This window comes from Sus scrofa, chromosome 11 (assembly GCF_054392235.1).
Source record: "Sus scrofa isolate SSC_HxYL_T2T_F1_AM1 chromosome 11, Sscrofa_HxYL_maternal_Yorkshire_Landrace_v2.0, whole genome shotgun sequence".
NCBI classification, from domain to species: Eukaryota; Metazoa; Chordata; class Mammalia; order Artiodactyla; family Suidae; genus Sus; species Sus scrofa.
Window position 1 is genome coordinate 21,753,330 of NC_139393.1, and position 19,509 is coordinate 21,772,838.

General features: G+C 35.6%; 1 protein-coding gene across 23 annotated transcripts in view; it reads left to right on the forward strand.

Moving 5' to 3' along the window:
- The window catches only part of ZC3H13 (zinc finger CCCH-type containing 13), an 88,776-nt gene that overhangs the window by 1,432 nt on the left and 67,835 nt on the right, over positions 1 to 19,509 (forward strand). For 11 of the 23 annotated variants that reach the window (XM_021065593.2, XM_021065595.2, XM_021065597.2 and 8 more), the window contains exons 2-4: positions 4,579 to 4,704; positions 5,045 to 5,154; positions 7,668 to 7,779. In XM_021065593.2, the coding sequence (XP_020921252.2) occupies positions 4,588 to 4,704; positions 5,045 to 5,154; positions 7,668 to 7,779 (339 nt within the window). In that variant the 5' untranslated portion in view covers positions 4,579 to 4,587. Of the gene's footprint in view, positions 1 to 4,578; positions 4,705 to 4,994; positions 5,155 to 7,667; positions 7,780 to 19,509 lie in introns of all 23 variants that reach the window. The other 12 variants (XM_021065594.2, XM_084981766.1, XM_084981761.1 and 9 more) reach the window with 3 other exon arrangements.

Below are 19,509 nucleotides of genomic sequence, written 5' to 3' on the forward strand. Positions count from 1 at the left end.
TTGCCTCCTAACTTGGTGATTGGAAATGAACATTGAATGCATATTTTAAGATATGCAAATCTAGTGTTCATGTTTATAAATTAAAACTAAAAGCCAAAAGTTGGATCCTATTTTAATTTCTGTACAAGTTATTAAAATTTAATAAATTGGCGTTAATTTGTATTGTAATGTACATTGGCATTTACATATAGAAAGCAATTGTTTTAACATTTATTTTTAGAATTGGTTTTCAGTGAATCTTAAGTCTTTCCTACCTCCCCCAACCCCCTCTCTCCTTTTCATAAAGGGTTGAGTTGGAGCTATTTCAGCAGACATTTAGTAGCAGTTGAAACGTTAGCTGGTGTTGGTTTTTTATTTCTTTTTTGGCAGTTTTGTATGTTGCAATTATGTTTACTTCACTTTATATGCCAGCATGGGATATTCTTCCTGCATAGTTTTTAAGGAAATATAATTTCTACACAGTGCTACAGTATTGCCTTCTGCATACCTGTGTAGACAGTTTAGTTATGGCAATTTTGTTTGGAATTCAGTTTGAAATTGTTTTTAGTCTATCTACATATGAGCAATCTGCAAAATTAAGAAGGGTCTTTTTTTCTTGAATTATGTTAACAAGAGTCTCAGATTATGCATCAAGTAAACATTTTTCTTTCAAAAGCAGGAAATAGAAATATGAAGAGATCTTTTAATATAACACTTTTAATTTTAGAATGCCATTGGATAGGGATTTATTCTCCTACCAATTAGTGCCAGTAATTATGTAACCTTAATTGCCTCAATATTTGACAATTTCCTAATGTTATGGTGCAACTTAGCCAGATTAAAGTGGTTTATGCTTTCATTTATGCGACTGGAAGATGATATCTCAAAAAGATGTTATTGTGGATTGAGGTGAGAATACTAGAACCAGTGTTTTACTGACAAGATTTTAGTAATTAGGTGTCAGAAATAATTACTCAAAAGAGGCCCCTGTATCTCCTTTCTCAACCATATTTGCAGTATGAAGCTGTGAATACTTTGTGATATTTGTAAGTTGCCAGGAAGGACACTTCCCATTTATTAAGACTTTTTGTTTTGTCTTGATAAATTCAAACTTTATGTCCCCGGTTTTTCATTTTCTTTTTCAATTGAAAAAGTATTAAAACTTCTGATATTTATTTAGTCAGTAAATGGAGAGAAGAAATATAATAAATCAGTATACTTTCACCAGTGTCACTCTGGCTTTGATAATGCTGGTGTTTGGGGAAGACATGATAAACATGAGTGAAAGCGTGATGGCAACTTGAAACTAAAGAATAAATTGAAAACTGGAGGGGAAACCTTCGAAGTCTCTGAGATAAAGAAGACATTTTTATCTTGTTGTTTCTGATTTTTCTTACATACTTTGAAGCATTTATTTCTTATTGAAGCCTATTGAGATATTAATTGAAAAAAAAATGCCCCCCCCCCCCTCAGTCAAACCTCATTTTATCCTGTTGTGGTTTATCTTTCTCTTTGGGTCCAAATTTTTAGATTGAAAATTCTAATTTTTATGGTAAATGGTAACATCATTCTTAATTAATGAATTAATATCTACGAGCAAATGCTTTTCTGGTATATTGTAGATAATTGTATATATTTAGACAAATAGGATTTAAAATGTTATATTTCGTATTCTTTGCAAGCATAAAGCATTTTATCTGTGCAAAAATCATGAATGTTTCATAGTAATATTTAGGTAATGTGTTATTATTGCCTACTGATAGAAGTTCCTACATAGATGATTGGAAGACTTCCTCTATCAGTTAGTAAACTTGAATTCTACTTCTCCCTTTTTTCCCCTCAGGTGTTGTTTTGTTTGGTTGGTTGGTTGGTTTTTTGTTTGCTGTGTGTCGTCCCCCGCCCCGGATCTCTCTGTAACCCAGACTCAAACTCAGTGTCATTTTAGGCCAAGGTCTGACACTGTTGGAGTCTGAAAAAAGAGGAAAATATATCTTTACTTCAATGTTGTTCTTCCCTAAGTTGGAAGACACACCAGTAGCAGAAGTAAAATTCTTGGGGTAATCACTATGTAGGTCCATCCTGAATAATTCGTGATGTCAGCTGTAAAAGCAACTTTTGTCTCCGTAGGAAGGAACTTTTTTAGCGGAAAGAATACAAGGAGGGGGTAAGATTGGACCATTAGTCCTCAGTCCAAACCCTCTGACATCTTCAAAGGGTTATGTTAGGGATCTAGGGTGGGAGAGAATCTGTGAGACCATGCTTTCTGGCTGTAGGTCAGAAGAGAGGAGCACTGATCAAGCAACAGTATTTGGGGAAGAGAAACCGTGGAGTTAATGATATCTGGAACCCTCAGTAAAACAAGAAAGGAGATAATAGATAGATAACCAGTGTTTTGATCAGTATAATAATTAGCTTGTTGCCCCAGTTGTGAAGAACACTGCTGTCGATTTTTTTGGAGGAGGATGTGTTGCGTGTAGGGGCCTATTGGGGATAGGGATTTTGTAGGCCAACCTAATCGTTTCCATTGATAGTGGAAGGAAAAATGTAAGGTTTAGTCATCTTGAGGCAGTGTGGTGGGATGGTGTGCCTCGCTCCCAAATTTTAGATAACTGATGGCTAATAAGGAGCTTTTAGAACCTATTCATTTTTAAGTTTATTAGAAATGTTTTTAGAATCAAATTAGTGCATGAGGATTTCAGTGTATTAATATTTATAGTAACATGAGGAAACTTAAATCATTTTTGTTCTTTTTCCGTATATTTTGTTATATATTTACTTCTTATCAAATCTTAGTTATAAATTATAAAAAGGTGGTTTTCTCACTTAATCAAAGCTCTGCATTTTCTAGGAGATCTTCCTCAGCACCACTTATCACTATCTTGGCTTTTAATTATTTAGGGTCAATAAATCAAATGTACATAAGAAATTTATCAACTTTTCTTTATAAATTCACATTTGGGCTGAGAATGAGCCTAAGAAAAGTTAAATCGAAGATTATCCTTTAATATAACTCTAGTGTGGAGGGTAAACCCTTACTTGGAGAATAGTTGATACATAAGTGATTTTATGTTGTATAATTTCTTGTTCACTTATGTGACACTCTATGTAATTAAAAAATTGTACTTTAAAGTTACTTTCCAACTTTTTTGAATCCCTAAAAATTGATTGTAATTGTAAGTAATGATTATATTGTATATTAAATGATAAGAATATACGCTTTTCCAATATGAACCTGCCCTGTTATATCATATATTTTCCTTGTGGTTATCTTTGTTCATTTGTCAAATGTTGTCCTTATTCTTTGAACCTTTTAAAAATGTGACCTGAAAAGGAGTATCTAACTGAACCAAACATTGTTTCTAATTTTTTTTTAAGTTTTGATTCTGTACTACCATGATTCAGTTTCCTTTCAAGTGATGTGACTTTACTTTGAAACCACATTAAAGAGCACTTGTAAACTTTAGAGAGACTAGTTCTTTACCAAATAGCGCTTTTACCACTTTAGCTGACATCATTCATTCTAGTAACTTGATTACTAACAAAATTTCAATTCATTTTTAGTGTATTAAGTGTGATATGGTTTAGTTCCTTTTTCTTTCTCTTAGCCTGTTCCTACCCACTTCCCACAGTAGTATACTCTTCAGATTATTCTAGGTCTAGAATTTAACATTGTTTTCAAATATATATTGTAGTGCTCTTGTCTGATATTTTCATTTCTAGTTGAATCACCTGGAATTATTGTATATTTTAGTTTTTAATGTTTTATTTACTTTTGTAAACTATTTTGATAATTTGTCTTTCTTTTCTCATAACTAAAGCTGGTAGAGTAACCCATTTATTTCTTTTAGCGCCTTTGACTTTTATGCCAATGAATTGACATAGTAGGTTATCGAAACATTTTCACTTTTTTTAGTTCTACAGCTTATCCTATTTTGAAAGTTATTTTTATCTATATTGAGGGTTTTTTTTTTTTGGTATTATTGAAAAAGAAATATCCTTGATTAGACTATTCTTCTTTGGCTTTTCTAAGACAAAGAAAATATTTGAATAGTATTTTTCTCTTAAGTTGATTTTTGGAACATAGCTAATGTTATTATCACTTAAACTGTAAAAGACATAATTTCTGCGATCATTAAAATTCTTACCTGGTTTTATTTTTGCCATAGCTTTCTTTTCCAGTTAACCAGTTGATGGAGAATGATGGCACAACTTTTCTTTAAAAGATAGTTGCTAAATTTTGAAACAATTTTTGTGAGGAACCTAGAAACTAAACGTTTTATAGTGTGTCTTCTGAAATTGAATATATTGTGAAAACTTGACTGTGTGGGTAGAATCTTACTCATTTACTCTGCAGAAGAGGTGAAATTCTAGTCAAAAGATTTCACAGTTGTTATAAATTCACTAATAAGATGTGTCCTAGAAGACAGCTTCTGTTTACCTCTGTTGACTTTTGACCTCTCCTGTGGCTTTTTTTCTTCTGAGGAAAATCCCCTGTAATTTTGCCGTGTTATCTACCATTTTATCAGCTTGTAAGTTACGGGCTCAGTTATTTAAAATTGAAGAATTTTACAGTTTTGCCTCTCTCTTTTTTGGTTAAAGTAGTACAAAATGTCAAAAATTAGAAGGAAAGTCACAGTGGAAAATACCAAGACCATATCTGATAGCACATCCCGAAGACCCAGTGTATTTGAGAGGCTTGGACCCAGCACTGGCAGTTCAGCAGAGGTGAGTCCTCACTAGTAGAGTCACGAGGGTTCTCTTGCATTTATTCTTGTTTATATCTAAACAAAAGTGAATAGGTTGTTGTATTGTGGGAATATTAGTTTGGTAACTTGAAAAATGTGTTTCATGAAAAAGAGTGAGATGGGCAGTAGGGTTTATGGGTTTTTCTTTCTTTTTTCCTTTTTTTTTAAATCCTGATTTTTTATTATTTGGGGAGTAGTGTATCTCAGGTTAGTTAGAATTTCGATAGCATTTTCTTTAATTTTTGTCCCACTAGCATCTTTTTTTTCCAGAAATAAATATGACTACATATGAAATTTACGTAGTAATGTCTGTCTCTTAGACACAGTGCCGTAACTGGCTGAAGACTGGCAACTGCCTCTATGGAAACACATGTAGATTCGTACATGGCCCTTCACCCCGTGGTAAAGGTTATAGCAGCAATTATAGAAGGTAAATTGAGAACTTCGAATTGTTCGTATACTATTAGAAGATGGCTTTCGTAATTTATGTGGTATAAACATCTGAAATACTACCATATATTTGGTCAGATATTCTACTTTGGTGGTAATCTTATCAATAGTCACAGATCAACAGCATCTTTTTAGTGGTTAATTTCAAAAGTAATAAAATGTTTGCTTTAAAATTAATTTTTTTCAAAACATTGTTTTTGTAACATCTATATATATGGCTTACGTTCATGGCTTACTTTCATGCCCTACTCCTCAACTGTGTATTAAAGTGCTGCTTAAGATGGCACAATTTCATGGATTTGTTTTGAGTGAGGAGAAACTGCTTTCAGCTATTAAAATAGTAACATTTAAATAGGATATTATAATGACAGCTTTTTAAGATGTTCTAAATTCAACCCCTAATGACAAAAGATAATGTCATGCAGGCTCTGTAAGTTAAAATCCATTTGCCAAATCTTTCATCACAACATATTGATGTAAATGAAAATACATATTTATATGTGCATAGATGTACTACCTATTTAGAACATCATTTTGCCTTTAATAAAGACAAGGCTTAATATCTTTTCTTTTGGTTCCCTCATGATGGTTTTTGTCATGATATTTAAAGATGTTAATGTACATAAAGATTGTCATAAAAACAATTTAAAGCTGATTGGTAAACAGCTGATTTACCTAGTCCTCAAAGTGAGTGTGCTGATTGCTTTGGCCTCAGCAACAGTATAAAAACTGGACTTTAGCATTTGGAGTGGCTTTTTTTTTTTTCCCTTTAAATTGGGTGAATTTTTGTATATGTGTATAGATTTTGAAGTTTAATAGAATTTAAAATTCAAACCCTAAACATTAGCTGACTTTCCTTCACTTACAATGTTGTACACTTTAGTTTATTTGTGATGGTGAATACAATGTTTTATTTGTATTTAGATTTTCATCTGTCCCTTCTGTCAATGTGGGAAAATTACTGTTCATAAGTTTAGTATGTGTATAAACATATACTTGGGGAAACTATTCCAATAATTTTAATGTTTTGCTTATATTGTTATTGTACTTTCGATACATGCTTTACTTCATCTTTGAAATTTGTTATTTACTGACTCAAAACTTTTATGCAAGAGATGGCAAAGAAATTTGTCTAAAGTAGAAAAAAGTGGTGTCATTACTAGATTTAGAATAAAGAATTTTTTTGTATATTTTCCTATTTTGTGCATTTTTTCTTCCATAACTTCCTTTGTGTATTTCCCCCTTTTTTTAATAAGGAAGAACAATAGAGTTCATAATGTGATTCAAAGATGGAGAGAAAAGCAATGTATTTCTGAAATGCTTATTTAGTCACAGGTCATTTAAGTCCTTGAGCATTTACTATGCGCAGAGCACTCTGTTAGGTACTGTTTCGGATAGAAACAAGTTTGTGGTGAACTGTCTTATATAAAGGAAACTAGGACACACAAAATTTACATGGGCATCATAATTATTTAAAGCATTTAAGTGCTGGTTCTTAATAAGAAGTTGCATTTACAAGTTCAGCTTGAACTGTTAAAACATTTTTAAAAGATCTATAAAATGTGCATGCAAATGTTAATGAGATCCTTTAAAGTGAATTGGCTGAAGTTATTTTTTTTTCCACTAACCATGTGATTTAATTAATGATTGATTAAATTAAAGGAATTGATTTGATTGACCAACTATTACTTGAAATAGATGTGAGTATTTACGTAGTTTATTCATAGCTTTAAAAAAATATCATACACAGTATTTTTCGGTTGCTAAAGAGGGACGTATCATCCCCTAACATCTGCTGCCCTCTTTTAAGGGTTCTCTAGGCATATTCTTTAAAGGCAGTGCGTTTTCAGTCTCTACTTTGTTTTTCTCACCTAGTGATGGTGTGAAAACAATTGAACAGCCATTTATCAAACGTATTATTTTCCTTAATTAAAAACAGTCCACAGCAGAGTGTAAAATCACTGTTGAAAATCTTGCTTTGTTCTGCAATAATTTCAAATTTAAGCAGTTTTAAGAATAACATAACTCCTGTATTTGCTTTGGTTCTTGAGATGCATAAAATATTTTGTGGCATTCAACCACATGCATGTGTAGAGGATAATATAGTTGTTTCTGGATTCATTTTTCAGAGTTGCGGTTTAAAACTTTACCTTCTAATTTTTTGCTAACTATGTGATTAATAGGGAAACAAATTAAACCGTTAATACCAATTCCTTTCTCTCAGCTCACATAGTTTTTTTATTAATATCATGAGTACCTGCCACCCCAAGGAATTTTAATGTATACATTTTGATTGTTATTGGGAGGAAACTTGTAAGTAGTGCTCATATTCTTACATATTAATATTTAAGCTGAATTTATTATTTTTCTGAACTTTAGGAGTCATGAACAGTAGAAAAATTATATTGAGATTTGTGAAGTATAAAATGTTATATAAATATAGATTTTTGTTGTTTTGTTTTTTGTTTTGTTTTTGTTTTTTTTGGTTCAAAGGTCACCAGAAAGACCTACAGGGGATCTTAGAGAAAGAATGAAGAACAAGCGCCAAGATGTGGACACTGAGTCCCAGAAACGAAATACAGAGGAGTCATCCTCACCTGTTAGGGTAGGAATGCATTTCCCAAAACAAAGTTAAATTTCCGTAGCAATTTATTATTTATGTTCCATTTTAAATATCTTGTTTCTTGTTTGCCAAGTATATGGTAAATATGAAATATTGCATTATAATGTTTTACATGGATAATGTAATTTAGCGGAAAGAAGTCCTGTGGGAAAACTCATAGTTGTTACTGTTTTAGTTCTTGGTGGTAGTTAAGATGAAGGGAACTGGTTGGCAGAGCTCCAGGTGAACTTCACAGGGCTTCTGTACCTTTGTGGACATCACAGCTACCTAAATGTATTCTTAAGTTTTCAGAGTTCAGCCTGCTTCCAAGAAAGGTTGAAGTGGCTCCCAGTAGAACACTTGTAATTAAAACAATGAAGGCAAGGCATGATGGTGACAGAAACTGAATGCACATATGCACATACCAAATTTAGTGAATTTCCTGGCAGTGAAGCCCAGTGAGAAGCACAGTTTATGATGTAGTTTATTAATTAAAAGAAAACATAGATGTGTGTCATTAGTGGAAATTTCCCAGAGCTAATTTTTTTTTTTTTTAAAGATACTTATCACTCTCTTGCATGTGCATTTGCAGCAGATTTATTGCAGTAGAGTTCACCTATTTAAAGTGTACGCTTGGGTCCTTTTTCCTGTATTCACAGAGTCGTGCATCTATCACCACAGTCAATTTTAGAACAATTTCATGACCCTAGAAAGAAAACCCGTACCTTTTGGTGGTCATTTTTCTAGCCCCTCAATTGACTACCAGTCCTAGGCAGCCACTATTCCATTTACTGTCACTGTAGGTTTGCCTATTCTGGGTAATTTCATATAAATAGAGTCATATAATATGTGGGGTTTTTTTGTTTGTTTGTTTTTCTTTTGCTTTTGAGTAGCTTCTTTCACTTAGCAGTGTTTTCAAGGTTCATGAAAGATTATAGGATGTATCATTATTTCATTTCTTGTTTTTGCCAAATAATACTCCATCGTATTGATATATCACATTCTGTTTATCCATTTATCAGTTGACACATGTTTTGGTTGTTTCCACTTTTTGGCTCTTACGAATCAGTGCTGCTGTGAACATTCATATACAAGTTTTTGTGTGGCCGTATGTTGTCATTTCTCTTGGGTTTCTATCTGGGAGTGGGATTGCTGAGTCATATGGTGGCTATGCTTAACCTTTTGAGGAACTGCTAGAAGGTTTTCCAAAGTAGCTGCATCATTTAAAATTCTTTACAGCAGTGTGTGAGATTTCCAATAGTCCACATCCTTGCTAACATTTTTGATTATAGCCGTCCTGTTGGTAATGTCATTGTAGTTCTGACTTGTGTTTCCCTGACTGCTGGTGGTGGTGAATATCTTGACTGTGAATTGGCCATTTGTATATCTTCTTTGGAGAAATGTTTATTCAGATTCTTTGCCAATATATGAATTGGATTTTTTTTATTGTTGATTTCTAGGAATTCTTTATATATTCTGGACACAAGTCCTATATCTATATGATTTGCAAAAATTTTTATCCATTCTGTGTGTTGTCTTTTCATGTTCTTGATAGTGTCCTTTAAACAGCAAATGTTTTTATTTTATTTATTTATTTTTTGCTTTCTTTTAGGGCCGCACCTGTGGCATATGGAAGTTCCCAAGGGCTTGAATTGGAACTACAGCTGCTGGCCTGTTCCACAGCCACAGCAATGCCAGATCTGAGCTGTGTCTGTGACCTATACCACAGCTAACGGCACACTGGATCCTTGGCCCACTGAGTGAGGCCAGGGGTCAAACCCCGCACCCTCACGAATCCTAGTTGGGTTCGTTTTTAACCCCTGAGCCACGAAAGGAACCCAAAAGCACAAATGTTTTTAATTTGATGAAATCCATTACCTGTATTTTTGTTATTGTGCTTTTGGTGTCATATTTAAGAAACTATTTGTCTAATTCAAGATCACAAAGATTTATGTCTGTGTTTTCTTCCAAAAAATCTTGGTGCTTTAGTTCTTGCATTTAAATTTTTGATCTATTTTGAGTTAATTTTTACTTATGGTGTGAGGTAAGGGTCCAATCTCATTTTTTTACGTATGGATATCTGGTTGCATCATTACAGCCTTTTAATGATAATTATTGAATTATATAAGCAGCAACCTCTTTGATAATTTAAGTTATATAAAGCTTTCTTATGGCTGTCTTGATCCTTGAAAAAAAAAAGCTGTGTCTTATATAGTTTGTAAAAACTTATTTTTGAGGACTTAAAAGTAATGTGGTTTTCAGTATATAGCTTTCTAATGTTTGATACATAAAACTTTTACAAGTCTCAGGTGGTAGTTCTTAGCTGGAGGTGTGTATCAGAATTCTTTCGGAGGAGAGATGGTCTTTTTCAAAATACACATGCAGGTACTCTATCCTTGATCTGCGAAATTAGAATTTCTGGGTAGGGGCTGAGCATGTGTATTGCATTATGAAATAATCTTTTATTTCAGAATAATGAATATTTAGTTTGCTGGTAAATGTTTAACAACCACTCAGAAAAAAAGAAAGCCATACTTTGTATGATATACCAGTTTCTCTGGTGTAAATGCTTCCTTCCATCAGGGTCCATTTCAAGCTACTAAAATGGTATCACTGAATATAGAGTTGGGAAGTGTGGGAATACACACACACACACACACACACACACACACACACACACACACAAAATTAACCACAAGAGTAAAATGTACTTAAATATTTAGGAAGTGAGTTTTGAATAATTATTACTTGGTTTTTAGTATTACTTATTTGTTAGTTTATATAATTTAATTTTTAATTATAGCTTGTATATAGTTCCTAAAAATTTAACAGCGGCTCTTATGAGTCGGTGTGAACTGGCTCCAGCATACCACTAGGTCGACTGTAGTTAATGTAGAGCGCAGACATCTGGAACTCATGTTCTAAACACAGTACTTGAGGAATTGTTATTGAACGCTCCTGTCAATTTCCTTATCTGTACAGTGAAGGTGATAGCTATCTTATTGTGTTACTGTGAAGAAAATATATGTAAAACAAGTAACACGACGGACTCTTCCATGATGACAGCTTAATGAATGGTATGCACTGGTATTAGAATAGCTCTTAAAAAAAAGAAAAAAAAAGAATAGCTCTTAGCCTTTTTTCTCTAATATAAATTGGGTTTAGGCTCTTAAGATGAACATGAGCATCGGGCAAGTTAGGTTTTTAACAGGTATCTGGGTAAAGATTATGTTCAGTGTTACCATTTTAGTGGACAGCAAAGTTGGTATATTTTTAGAAGTTCAAAGCCTGGTTCTTGCTCTCCCTAGATGAGGAAGCCCTCAAAGGCACTGAGCTTCTTGCACCAAATTGGGATAGAGTCTCAAGATTTAAGCGTGATCAGGTTTTAGGGAATTCACCATCCAAACTTAGAAACCTAACTGCTAGTAAGCTAGGCTCTCCGGCATTAGTTATCTTGAATGATAGATCCGGCACAAAAGCAGGTGCTCATCATTTCTCTTGATTCCTTGCTGTGTCATGTGTGAGTCTTGATCTTCACATAGTGCATTTCTATGGGAAAGTTGGATTTAGTTTAGGGGCAAGTATAGGATAACATAGCAAAGCTAAGGTAGGATGTATGTGATTTTCCACCACTTAACTGTCATGACACTGCTGCTCTGCCACTGACCTCACCTCCAAATTGTCTGAGTTATGAGGTTGACAAATTCATAAGTAGATAAACTAAAATTCTCTAGACTGTGGTGTATGTCAGAGGGTGAGTAAAACACACAACAGAGGGAATAAATAACTGCCTGGGGAAGCAGGAAATACTTCACAGTAGGAAATGACTTTTGGATTGGGTGTTGAAGAGTAGATGGGTTGAAGGAGGGGAGGGATGAAAGTCTAAGGCAGAGGAAGAAAACCAACAGAGTAAGTGAGCTTTAAAGGACTGATGTGTTGGAGAACCTGTGAAGAGGTACACCTAGTGTGAAAGAATTAATAGCAAGTCTATATGAGACGGGGGCTGAAGAGCTATACCTCGTTTATCAGCTCACCTCCAGACCCTGGAACTATTAAGTTCACGTACTGAACAGCCGTTCTGAGGTGCTGCCAGTGTGTTGAGAACTCCTAATGCTCTTGGGTCTGCACTGTCCAGTGGGGCTGTTGAACACTTGAAGTGTAGCCAGTCTGAATTGAGATGTGCTGTAAGTGTAAAACACATGCTGAATTTCAAAAACTTAGTATAAAATAAAGGCAAGTATCTCATTAATAGTTTTATTTTTTGGCAGGGGGTGGGGAGGCGGGAGCGGCTGTGCCTGTGGCCTGTGGAAGTTCGAGGTCCAGGGGTTGAACCTGATCTGAGCTGCAGCAGTGACAATACCAGATCCTTAGCCTGCTGCACCACAAGGGAACTCCTTGTTAATAATTTTTTTACGTTGGTCATGTGTTGCATTGAGAATATTTTGAACATATGGGCAGGTCTAGGTGATCTAAACCAAAGTTAACGTAATAGAACTGAATTTAACATGGTGAGAGGCTTCTTTGAAGTAGAGTCAGTTGGATTTGATGACCAAAACAGTGGGTGGAAGGGAGGTGTTAAGCCTAACTACAAGCTTACCATGCCTTTAACTGAGATGGCAAGGAGAGAGAATTGCTTCGTGACCCCTTTGTACACCAGGCTTATAGCATTATGGACAACTAATTTTGGGCCCTGTTTTCTGTATTCACATAGACACTTATGTGCTCTTTTAAAACATTTACAAAATAATATATGTATTTTTATGTACTACATACTTTAACCAGTCTGTATAGAACTTTTCAAATGCAATAATTGAATTGTGTTTTCTTCTTTTGTAATAGAGATTGTTATTTTATATAATTGGAGCATAAAGCAGTAGCTTTGAAAGCAAAATTAGAACTCTGAATAGAGTCAGATAGGAATATGCAAGCATTTGTTGATGATTAGGGCATGCATGGGCAAACCTGTCTCTTAAGATTTGTTGCTGCATTCATTCAAGAAAGGATTAAGCAGGAGTTCCCGTTGCGGTGCAGCAGAAATGAATCCGACTAGGAACCATGAGGTTGCGGGTTTGATCCCTGACCTTGCTCAGTGGGTTAAGGATCTGGTGTTGCCATGAGCTGTGGTGTAGGTCACACACACAGCTCAGATCCTGTATGGCTGTGGCTGTGGCCAGTGGCTACAACTCCGATACGCCACAGGTGTGGCCCTAAAAAGCAAAAAAAAAAAGAAAAAGAAAAAAAGAAGGATTAAATAACTCATCATTTGTGGGAGGATATCTGCTTTAGCATTTGGAGATGCTCTTTGAGCATCCTTTGCTCACCTAAGATCTTACCTCAGAACAGATGGGCAGTGGTCTAAGTTTGTCTGTATTGATCTTAAATTTTTTTAAATTATAAAATATAAATTTACTATTTTAAATATTTTAAGTGTATTCAGTACTTCACATTGTTATGTAATCTTTACCACCATGCATCTCCACTACCTTTTTTTTTTTTTTTTTAAGGGCTGCAGGTGTGGCATATGGAAGTTCCCAGGTTAGGGGTCAAATCGGAGCTGCAGCTCCCCACTCACACTATGGCTCACTGCAACGCCAGATCGTTAACCCACTAATCGAGGCCAGGGATTGAACCCGCTACCTCATGGATACTAGTCGGGTTTGTTACCACTGAGCCACAGTGGGAACTCCTCCAGTATTTTTCATGATCTTTATTTTTAAAGTCTTAAATCTTTTTTTATTAGTCTTCACTCTCATATATGAAATTAAAACAATTGGAATCATGTTGCAGCTGATCTGTGTAATGTATTCCAGTTTTTTTTCTAAATCATTTCAGTGACCTTTTCTGGTTCCAATAGTAAGTCATTTTCAGAAGTTTTTCTTTTGAGACTTCAGAATGATGTTTCCTTTTCCTTGTCCAGTATTTTTTCAAAGGGTCATTTTTATCATTTGCTCGTGTTTCCTACCCCACCTCAACACAATGACTTATCGTCAGAGAATCTGTTTCGATGTGGTATTTATCCTCCCCTCCACTCTGCATCTATTTAAGGTGACTACTATGCGGATTACTTTTTCAGATCTCAGTCTTCAGCTGAATCTCAAGTTGATGATGCACCTTCCCGCCTCTTTCAGATATTTTCTAGGCTACCATCGATTTTGCCTCAGCATACTACCTAGAATAGATCTTTACCCCTGTAATGCTGGGGTCTCTGATACTCTGAATTGAGAACTAATTTCTAGCATGGCGCTCCCTGTCTCTGGAAGAAACTGTACCTCCCAACTAATAACGTATAATTATTAGTTTTGCTCCATAGTCCTCTACACAGTTCTATTCTTATTCCTTCAACCCCCACCCCCCAAAAAAAATCCCGTACCTTGTTCACCTTAATGTTTCTGGCTAGAAGAGGAAAAAGTGACACTGACCGAGGGAGGAGCTAGGGCTCTATCTGTTGTACAAAGCTGACCCAGACTCTCATTTACACTTCTACTAACTATCCTGTCTCTTGTTCTTGCTTTTTATCTTTAAAATAAAGATACCTGCACCAGTATGTCACAAACTACGCTGAGGATATACACGTGAAAATTCTTTGGAAACAGTAAAACACGGTAAATGTAAGACAGGACGAGTAGAGAGTCACTGAATTAAAAATTTAAGAAGTGACTCTCCCTAGGATCAAGTCGAACAGCCGAATTTTGTTTATCTGTTTCTCTTTTATTAAAGTATAGTTGATTTACCATGTTGTGTGTTTCTTTCAGAGGAAAGGGTTTAAAAGCGAAGGGTGAGAATGTGAGTGGAGATACAATATATACCACCTGGTAAAACTGACAAGGTGTAGTGCAGGAATGATTATAGTGATTTTTAAATATAGATAATACTCATTTCATATAAAAAATTAATGTTTTAGCCTAGTATGTTCTGCAGATATATTTTTTGATAGCATTAAAAGGAGTTCCAGTTGCCACATTTTTGGCATAAAACAATCATTTATTTTGTTTGTGGATTCTGTCAGGAAATCAGAAAGGCCACAGTAGATATAGCTTATTTCTTCCGTTATGTCTCAGATCTCAGCTGAGTTACTGGAATGCTGCTGGCAGGAATCATTTGAAGATTTGTTCACTCACATGTTGGCTTGTTGAAGCTGACAGTCAGCTAGAGGCCTCAGTCTCTTTCCACCTGGGTTGGCATCTTTGTGTGGGTAACATGGGCTTTTTCTCTGATGGCTAGGAGAGAGTGAGAGCAAGAGTGAGCGAGCTTGTTCCTGCTGGGGTGGTGTTTCTTTTAGGCCCTCTTAGTTGACAGAGCAAAGACATATATGTGTGTATACTAAGGCGTATATATGCATATATCTATAAATATTACTAGTAACCACTTCTATCTATGTTAAGCTAAACATGAGTTCTTATTGATCCCTCTAACTCTAATCCACTACCACTATTATTCTTTCTTTCTTTTCTTTTTTCTATTTTTGTTCAAATGTCCCTTCCTTAACTTGTGGGAGGTCTTTATATTAGATCCTGACGTCTTTTTATTTTTATTTATTTATTTATTTTTTTTTTGGGGGGGGGCACACCCATGGCACATGGAGATTCCCAGGCTAGGGGTCTAATCGGAGCTACAGCTGCCAGCCTGCGCCACAGCCACAGCCACGCCAGATCCAGTCCACGTCTGTGACCTGCACCACAGCTCACGGCAGTGCTGCTGAGGTCTTTTTAAATTTCACTTTGTTGTGAATAATTTGTGAACGTTAAAGTTATTCGTTTTAAGTGTACTGTTTGATTCTCAACAACTGTACATACCTGTATCACCACTACTATGATCAAGATACATAGCAGTTCCGTCAACCCAGAACATATCTTCATGTCATTTTAGAGTCCATCCCCTCTCAAACCAGGCTCCTGACAGCCTCTTGATCCGGTACTATAATGGAATCGGATCATATGTATTCTTGTGTCTCAGTTCTTTTAGCGTAATAGTTTGGAAATGCAGCCATGTCAATAATTTTTTCCTTTTATCATGGATTTCCTTTTTTTTTTTTTTTTTTTGTCTTTTTTGCTATTTCTTTGGGCTGCTCCCGCCACATATGGAGATTCCCAGGCTAGGGGTCGAATCGGAGCTGTAGCCGCCGGCCTACACCAGAGCCACAGCAACGCGGGATCAGAGCCGCGTCTGCAACCTATACCACAGCTCACGGCAACGCCAGATCGTTAACCCACTGAGCAAGGGCAGGGACCGAACCCGCAACCTCACGGTTCCTAGTCGGATTCGTTAACCACTGCGCCACGACGGGAACTCCTATCATGGATTTCCTTTTATCATAGTATTTTTATATAGATATATCAGAATTTGTTTATCCATTCCCCAGTTGATGGACACAAGTTATTCTCTGCTTTTTTTGCTATCATGGGTAAAGCTGCTATGAACATTTCCATACAAGTCTTTCTGAAGACCTAAGTTCTCTGTGGTAAATACCTAGAAGCGGAGTTGCTGAGTCATATGCTATGTTTACCCTTCACTTTAAAACAAACTGCTTAATGGTTTTCCAAAGTGGTTATTCCATTTTACATCTCAGCCTACAGTGTTTGAGAGTTTTAGTTGCTCTACATTCTTGCCAGCACTTTGCATTGTTCTAGTGGATATGCTGGTTTTAATTTGCATTTCTTGATGATTAGTGATGTTGCACATCTTTTGATGTGTTTATTGCCCTTTTATATATTTTTAAAATATATAAAAGGGCATCTGTGAATCATCTGTTTATATCTTTTGCTTATAAGTTGGGCTCTTATATACAGATTTGTGGTTCTTGTATGTTCTGAGTACTACCAGTTATATGTAAGATATATGTATTGCAAATAGGTTTTCCCAGTATGTGACTTGCCTTTTTATTTTCTTTGTGGTGCCTTTCAAAATATCTTTTAAATTTTGATGAAGTCCAGTTATAGCCTGCCTTGTATTGATACAGCCTCAGTAGTCCTTGATAGTTCCTTTGTTTCTGTTAAGATGTTCCCAGCTCACTGTGTATATTTTATACCCTTTGTTTGGAGTCAGCCATTTTCCCCTGTAGCCTTGGTTGTTTTACTGGGAGATGATTTTAGGACCACTACTTGGAAACCAGTAGATTGGTGGTTGTTTTTAAGGCTTTTCATTGTGTTTCACCTAGGAAATACACATGTATCTTCTCTTTAAAAACATGCAAACAAACATGAGTTCAAGTAATTCAGTTTTAGAATTGTAAGACTTCTACCTAATTCTTTGATTTTCTAGTTGTATCGCTTTTCTCTTGTGCTAAAAATTTTAGTCTCTGTTGACATTCATTTGTATTATCTTACATTTAATAGTTCCAGTATAACAATTAACAATAGTGTTGCTAATAATCTTATTACTAGGAACAGTGTGTAAGGTGTGTCTTTGTAGTCCTTAGGATATATCTTGTGAGGGAAGTATCTGTGAAATCTGTTCGGAATGTATATTTAAATTGTGTTTTAGGTCCCTTGAAAAGTTGTCTATGTGGTTAAACCTAAAACTGATATGTGGTTGGGTTGATTTATTTCATTTTGATTCTAGTTTTAGGGTTATTTAAAACAACCATTTCTGTGATTTCAAAATTTTGAAACTGATGCCTACTGTGCTAATGAGGCACCTCATGGTTTCAAAGTTAAATCTATAAAACAGGTTGCATTCAGAAAAGTCTACCTTTTAATCTCATGATTGTTATACTTTTTTCATTATGGGTAACCTAAAAACTAAGTTAATGGATTATCCTCCACTTAAAAATATGTACACAACTGTTAGCAGGTAACATGATACCAAATACAGGAAACCCTAAAGACTTACCAAAAAAAACCTATTAGAACTAATAAGTGAATTCAGTGAAGTTGTAGGATACAAAATTAATGTACAGAAACCTGTAGTATTTTTATATACTGATAATGATCTATCAGCAAGAGAAATTAAGAAAATAATCATATTTACAGTTGGATCGGAAACAATAAATGTATAGGAATAAATTTAACCAAGATGGTGAAAGATCTGTACCCTGAAAACAATAAGACATCTATGAAAGGAATTGAAAGTGACACAAATAAGTGGAAAGATAATACCATATTCATGGATTTGAAGAATTAGTGGTTTCTTTGGGTTTTTTTAAGGGCTGTAGCCACAGCAAGGACAGATCTGAGACTACACCACAGCTTGCTGCAATGCCAGATCCTTAGCTTACTGAGTGGGGCCAGGGATTGAACTCACTTCCTCATGGATACTAGAGTTCATTTCTGCTGAGCCATAGTGGGAACTCCCGAAGAATTGGTATTGTTAAAACATCCATACTACCCAAAGCAGCCTACAAATTTATGGTACTTAAAGAATTTCTGCGTAGACAGTCATGTCATCCTTGAACAAAGACATTTATTTCTTCTTTCTCAATCCATATACTTTTTATTTCCTTTTCTTGTTTTATTGCATTAGCTAAAGCTTCCATTATGATGTTGAGAAGGAATGGTGAGAAGGGACACCTTTTTGTTCCTGATGTTAGCAAGAAAACTTCCAGTTTCTCACCAGTAATTATGGTGTTATCTGTAGGTTTTGTATAGATATTCTTTATCAAGTTAAGAAAGTTCTTTATTTTTAGTTTACTAAGAGATTTTTATCAAGAATGAGTGTTGGACTTTGCTTTTTTGTGTTTTTTTTTTTGTTTTTTTTTTTTTTTTTAGGGCTGCACTTGTGGCATATGGAGGTTCCCAGGCTAGGGGTCCAGTTGGAGCTATAGCAGCCAGCCTGTGCCACAGCAAAAATCAGATCTGAGCCACATCTGTGACCTACACCACAGCTTACAGCAACACCAGATCCTTAACCTGCTGAGTGAGGCCAGGGATCAAATCTGCAACCTCATGGTCCCTAGTTGAATTCATTTCCACTGTTCCATATGGGAACTCCTGGTTTTTTTTTTTTTTTTGGTCTTTTGTCTTTTCAGCACCACACCCACGGCATATGGAAGTTCCCATAGGAGTCTAATCAGAGCTACAGCTGCCAGCCTACACCACAAGTCACAGCCTCAATGCCTCATCCATAACCCACTGAGCAAGGCCAGGGATTGAACCCACAACCTCATGGTTCCTAGTCGGATTCATTTCCACTGTGCCACGATGGGAACTCCCCTGAATTTTGTTAAATGCCTTTTCTGTATCTGTTTATATGATCATGTTTGATATGATCATGTGATTTTTCTTTGTTAGTCTGTTGATGGATTACTGAGTTTTAAATTTTTTGTTGTTGTTCTTGTCTTTTTTTTTTTTTTTTTTAGGGCTGTACCTGCGGCACATGGAAGTTCCCAGGCTAGGGGTCCAATCAGAGCTGGAGCCACTGGCCTATGCCAGAGCCACAGCAACGTGGGATCTGAGCAGCATCTATGACCTACCCCACAGCTCATGGCAATGCCAGGTCCTTAACCCACTGAGCGAGGCCAGAGATCGAACCCAGGTCCTCATGGATGCTAGACGCTTTTGCTAATTGCTGAGCCACAACCGCAGCTCCTGAGTTTTAAATGTTAAACCAGTCTTACATACTTGGTATAAATCTCACTTGGTTGTAGTGTATTATTTTTTTTATGTATTGTTGGATTCGATTTGGTAATATTTTGTTCAGGATTTTTGCATCTATGTTCATGAGATATATTAATCTTTTTTTCCCTTATAATATCTTCATCCGGTTTGGGTATTGGTTATCAAATTTGTGGGCATAGCA